The sequence below is a fragment of the Tupaia chinensis genome, unplaced genomic scaffold, assembly GCF_000334495.1.
Source record: "Tupaia chinensis unplaced genomic scaffold, TupChi_1.0 Scaffold144150_1, whole genome shotgun sequence".
Classification (NCBI taxonomy): Eukaryota; Metazoa; Chordata; class Mammalia; order Scandentia; family Tupaiidae; genus Tupaia; species Tupaia belangeri.
In genome coordinates this window covers 528987-535198 of record NW_006204006.1, presented here as the reverse complement: position 1 = coordinate 535198, position 6212 = coordinate 528987, and the positions used below count along the sequence as shown (strand labels likewise).

The 6212-nt window shown below is 44.9% G+C and overlaps 1 protein-coding gene across 2 annotated transcripts in view; it reads left to right on the top strand.

Moving 5' to 3' along the window:
* The window catches only part of NUDCD3 (NudC domain containing 3), a 101575-nt gene that overhangs the window by 3787 nt on the left and 91576 nt on the right, over nt 1–6212 (top strand). For both annotated transcript variants that reach the window (XM_006166018.3, XM_006166017.2), the window contains exon 2: nt 3843–4171. In XM_006166018.3, the coding sequence (XP_006166080.1) occupies nt 3843–4171 (329 nt within the window). The remainder of the gene's footprint in view (nt 1–3842; nt 4172–6212) is intronic.

Here is a 6212-nt window from a genome sequence, read left to right as displayed (position 1 = left end):
TTTTTTTTTTTTTTAGAAGGGATTTTTCTTTTCTTTTTTTTTTTTTTTAGTTTGCTATAGAGCACTTGTAAGAGAAAGTGAGAATCACTCCTCAGGATGGGTGGCTACACCAGTCCCTTTACTTCATTCTTCTCTTGGGATTTTGACCACACATGCCCGGCGTAGTTCTCAAATTGCCAGAATTGGGACTCGAACTGCATAGTCAGTCATGTGGGACCCCGCTGCTTTAAACCTCATGATACCTGGTTGGCCTCTTGGGAACTCAAAAAGCACACATTTTCTGCCTATTTTAGTTGGGTAGATGGGGCGAATCCTGGGGATCTGTTCTTATTTATAGAAGTCCATCTGGCAGGAGATTGATAAAAGTATTGGCAGGAGTTTGTGGTGAGGTGACATGTTGACATATGGAATTGGATTGAGTGAGTCCAGACCAGCACAGTGTTATCTCTTGGTAGGTCAATCTCCTGCCCCCACCCTCACCCCGCATCTGCCTCTTATGGCAGTGGGTTCAGGAGGCCCAGATGTTGTGAAGGGGTCCTCATTGCTGTTTTGCTTGTGAAGTTGAGGCAGAGATCTGGGGCCTCAGGAAGCCAGCAGCTGTGAAGGCAGAAGACCTCAAGTGTTGTGAACACAGACGTCAGAGTGAAGTGAGTCAGACCGTAGGGCCATCTGTAGCAGTAGAAGCGGTCTGGTGGTGTTTCTAACTTTTCACTGTTTAGGGTTCCATCGCTTCTCCTCTGCCCACACCTCCTCGCATTGCATGCTGCATTCTGTGTGACTTTTTTACTCTTTTGTTGGCTCTTGGGACTGTGGGTAATTTACTGACCTCTGTGAGCCTTATTTTTCCTCGTCTTTGAAATGTTGGTGCTGTCATCATCACAGGATTTTTGTGAGAATGTACAAACATTTGGCACAGTTCACACTTTCATTCTGTCATCCTGTACAGCACACAGGACACTGTTATTTAATACCTGACTGCATTCTAACACTTTGGAATCTGAGTCCTGACCATTTCCCAGGTTGATCTGTCACTCTTTCTTTCCTCAAGTTCTGGTTTGGATGATGATTTGTTCCCTGAAGTTTCGTGTTTTGGGATTGGCCCTTAATGTGGTGAAGTTTGAGAAGTGAGGCCTAGTGGTGGTGGTTGGATCACAGAGGCAGCACCTGAGTAGATTAATGGTGTCTCAGGAGACCCAGGAAGTTCCCGCTCTGCGAGAAGGGGTTAGTTCCTACAAGAGCGGGTTGTCATAAGAGAGTTGCCTCAGTTCTCTTTCTGTGTACATCTGCCATTCCCTGCTCCTCTGTCATGTTCTAGCCACCAGAATGATGAGTCAATAAACCTTTTTTCTTCCTTTTAAAGAAAAAAATGTTTAATTGCCAGAGGGCTGATAGGCTCACCAGAGAGAGTGGGGCGGGGAAGACTCCCCCAGCAGGGCATGGTCACACCATAATCACTTCTCTGTGTTTCCATCCTGTCAGAATTTTAGGTATGCATGCACATACCTGGCATGTTTTTCAAGTTGCTAGAGCCGGGATTTAAATAGCTGTTGGCCATGTGGGATATGGTTCCCTTAACCATTAGGCTGGAGGGCTAGCCAGTCTTTCTTTCTTTATAAATCACCAAGTCTCAGGTATTTCTGTTAGTAACATAATCATGGACTAATACACTCCAGCTACTGCAAGAGATCTTGCTTTTTTTTTTTTTTAAGTTTATTTTATTTATGATAGCATGTATACATGGATAGCAATGAGGAGAGCTTCTTTCCTTTTTTTAAAGAACTATTTTTTTATTACTATTTTTTAAAATCTGTTTATTTAATTTTATTTATTATTACCATTTTTAAAATTTGACCAGAGAGAGATAGAGAAAGAGTGAGGCAAAGTGAGAAAGCAAGCCACGAGGTCCAGGACCTGAACCACAGTTGGCCCTGTGGGAGTCCAGCGCCTTAACCACCACACCACCTGCTAGCCTGGCAAGAGGTACTCTTTTTTTTTTTTTTGGAGAGGTTTTTGCTATAGGGCGCGTACGCTCACCAGACAGACAAGAGAGAGACAGAGAGATAGAAAGCGAGAAATCACCCCCCCAGGGGGGATGGCCACGCCGCAATCCCTTCTCCTCCATTCTCCTGTCGGGATCTTGGGCCTGCACGCACACGCGCCCCGTGTGAGTTTAAGCCACTGGGTCGGGGACACGAACCGCGGTTGACTATGTGGGAGTCCAGCTACATAGCCATTACACTAACTGCTGGTCCTGTGAGAGGTACTCTTGATAGAGTCTTATCTGGTTGTGATCTCCTTTCCCCAGCCCTCCAACTTACCTGGGTATGTGTGCACAGTCCTGGTATGTTTTCAGCTCAATCAGGATCTGATTTTGAGGTTAGCCATGTGGCTTCCAGCCTGCAGTTCAGTTTGTCACTGACTATACCTCAAGGATGGACTGCTTTTGCTTTTTTTTTTTTTTTTTTTAATTCATGATAGAACATGTACATGTGAGAGAGATAGAGAAAAGAAGGGAGGAGGAAGAGGGAATACCCTCTGCTGGATCCGATCACACTGTGGTCCCCTTCCTCAAGTCCTCCAGCCTGTTAGATCCTGAGCACTCACACGCGCAGCAAGTTTCAGGCTAACTAAACTGGGGATATGAACTGTGGTTGTGATATGGGATCCAGCTTCTCTTGAGCAGTGCATTGTTGCTGTGCTACAGAGCTGCCCCTCCAACCTTTTTTTAAGAGATTTTTTTTTTCTTTGCCTTAAGGTGTGTGCTCTCTTCAAAGAGAGAGAGACAGAAAGAGAAATTGCCCTCTGGGGGGATGGCCGTACTGCAATCTCTTCTCCTTCATTCTCCTCCTGGGATCTTGGGCACGCACACATGGGCCTGATGTGATTTTTAAGCCACTGGGTTTGCGGACTTGAACCGCAGATGGCCATGTGGGAGTCCAGTGATGTAACCACTACACCATCTGCTGGCTCCCCCGCTCCTTCTTGATGAGCCTACTTCCTGGAGCTGTGGCATTACCTCTAGTGGTTTCTGTGGAAGATGTGTCCTTCGTTCAAGGTTTAATAGATGCCCTTCCTTCCAAGAGGCCTCGTTAGACCTCTTTCACAAGAAATGCTCATCCTCATGTTAGTCAAACAGGGCACCGAGTATTCTGTCATGCCTTTGCTTGCCCTTCTGGTATCAGAGTTGCCATATGAGTGTCTGTTATGATTGTGCTTTTTTGGTGAAGAAGTCCCAGCATGTTCGTAGGTGCGACTGTCCCAGACAAGGTTAAAGGGTTGTCCACACCAGAATTTTGAGTTCTTGTAAGGCAAGGACTGTCATTTTTAATTTTTGTGATCCTTACACACTTAAGCACATAGTGGATGTTTATTGAATTAAGTGCAGTATCGCCCCTCAGTCCTCCCAGCGTGGGAGGAACCAGCAGTGATTCAGTATGCCTATTTGCATTTTGTGGATTGAAGTTCAGCTATATTTGTATCTTTTCTTTTTGAGTCTGAGTTGTCAGTGCCTTTACAACCAGCAGTACCAGGACAGCATGTTCTTTGCATTGTGAATAAGACTGCTGGCGATCTGTAAAAAAAATAACAGCCAAGACCATCGAGGCTCACATTCTTTAGCTATGTAAATGCCATTTGCCTTAGCTTATAGATTTCTGACTTTATTGATTTTGGAAGACTTTTCTTGTTCGCTTTTGTAAAGTTGTAGTGCCTTCTCATCTTGCCAGTAGTATGTATTTTTGTCTCCTGCTTTTCAGTTCTTTACTTAGCTTGTGCTGCATTTGTATAACATGTATGGTACAATGCCAGGAAGGTAAACTGATTGCCAGCTTGCTTGATTTTAGGTGTTTAAAACCTTTGACCACATGGCCCGTCAGGATGATGAGAAGAGGAGGAAGGAACTTGAAGAGAAAATCAGACAGAAGGAAGAAGAGGCAGCAGCTGCAGCTGAGAAGGAGCCAACCCCGGTCCCAGCCCTGGCTCCAGTTCCAGTCCAGGAAATAGAGATTGACTCGACCACAGAAGCAGATAGGCCTGCGGAAGCAGAGAACGTGCAGCCTCCAGGTCTACAGGCCACAGAGCAGGAGGTGGCCCGAGGCTCAAAGGAGGCAGAAGCTCCAAGAGCAGTTACTGGGACTCCTGAAGTCTCTCGGGAACCACCAGCTCTTCCCAGGTAGGACTTTCTGCTTCTCCATAGCTTCCTTCTTTTTCTCCTGGCATCTGTTGGTTGGGTTTGCCAATAACTGGTTTTCACTTTGTAACACACCAGTCTGTACCTCAGCATTTATTTAGCTCTTCGTATTTCAAACTGGATTACAGTCCCTCCCTTATTTAGGATAGGAGGCCAGCTGGCTTCAGTGTTTTTTTTTTTTTTTTTTTTTTTTTTTTTTGAGAGGTTTTTGATATAGGTCGCGTGTGCTCACCAGACAGAGAGAGACAGAGAGACAGAAAACAAGAAATCACCTCACAGGGAGGATGGCCACGCCGCAATCCCTTCTTGTCCATTCTCCTCTCGGGATCTTGGGCAAGCATGCACATGTGCCCGGCATGAGTTTAAGCCACTGGGTCTGGGACTCGAACTGAGGTCAACTACATGGGAGTCCAGTGACAAAGCCATTAACGCTAACTGCTGGTCCCAGTCTTCTTTTTTGTTCCCTTTTAAAGTAATCTGTCCACAATCATATAACCAGTGGTGAGCCAGAGCCAAAGTTAGAGCGCTTGGCTCTCACTTAGAGAACTATGTGCAGAGGCCTGGCCTCAGCATCCTTCTCTGTGTTCTTGTCCTTGCAGGAAGACTGCCAGACTGTGTGCCCAGAGTGCTTGAGGTATGATGCGTACCTAATGAGGCAGTCTCATATAGGGGCTAGATTCACATCCCATTCTACTACTTGCTGATTGGATTGCCTTGGCCAAGCAGTGTAACCTTTTTGTGTCTTAATGGTCTTCTCTTGAAATGGAGGTGATAGTAACAGTACCTGCCTTGTAGGGCTGATAACATTTTAAATGAGCCACAAGTTATGTAAAATGAGTGGTAGAACTTGTATGATATGAGGCTTCCTGGAGTCAGCCAGTTTTGTGCTGACTTGCTTTTTAGACCTTCATTTCCCAGATGCTCTGAACCTGGTACATAGTCCTTCAGAGGGAATTTGTTTTGGATTCCTGAGTAATACACCAGAATAGCTACTTATTGTCTTGTAGAGACCCATTTTTTTCCCTCTTGAACCAGTAAGTTGTATTCTGGTCAGAAGTATAGTTATGGAGGGACCAGTAGGTGGCATGGTGGTTAAGGCGCTGGACACTCCCAACATGGCTGACAATGGTTTGAGTTCTGGACCTGGTGGCTTGCTTTTTCACTTTCTCTCTCTCTGCGTGTCTCTGGTCAAATTAACATAAATGAATGAATGAATAAAATTAAATAATTCTTAAAAAATGGTGTAGTTATAGAGATAAACAGATGTGACATTCTTGGTCTTTAGTTTTTGGTTGTCCACTAACAAGGCAAGAAGTTGTAACCCAGCTCTCTAGTCATCTGAAATGCAGTGTTACTGCAGATCTGGAAATGGAATTTAAAAGCCTATCCTTTTCCTTGTTTTGGCTGTATCTGTATCCCAAAGGCTCTCTGTCAGTGTCCAAGAGCCCATAAACTGATGGGTTCTCTTAATAACCTAGAGAAGTTATTTTTTGAAGTTAGTTTCTCTCTTCTATGAGCAAAAGAGAGAAAAACAGAGACTGCACCCCAAATGGGTCTGATGCCCTATCTGCTCCAACCTCAACTTGTCCCAGATTACTGGAAAGCATGTGCCTGGAATTCTCAAGGAGGTCTTCAGATTTGAACCAGGAACCTTCTCATCGCATTTTATGGTACACTACTGTCTGGCCTTAGGATAGTTGTAATCACACTGAAGCATCGCCTGTTTTAGACACTGTCCAACTACCCAGCATCTGGTTGCAGAGTACCATTTTTTGGTGACTCTTATTTGACAGGTGGCTACTGATAGTCTCCCCAGAATTAGTTGAATACCCCCTTCTCTTACTCTACAGTCAAGTCATATCATGTGCTCATTTAATTTATATAAATTCAGCATGTGTGCTGAAACCAAAGAATAAAAATGTAGGTATTGGGGCCGGCAGGGCACTGGACTCCCACATGGCCAACCATAGTTTGAGCCCCAGACTGGCAGCTTGCTTTCTCAATTTTCCCCCTCTCTCTGGCT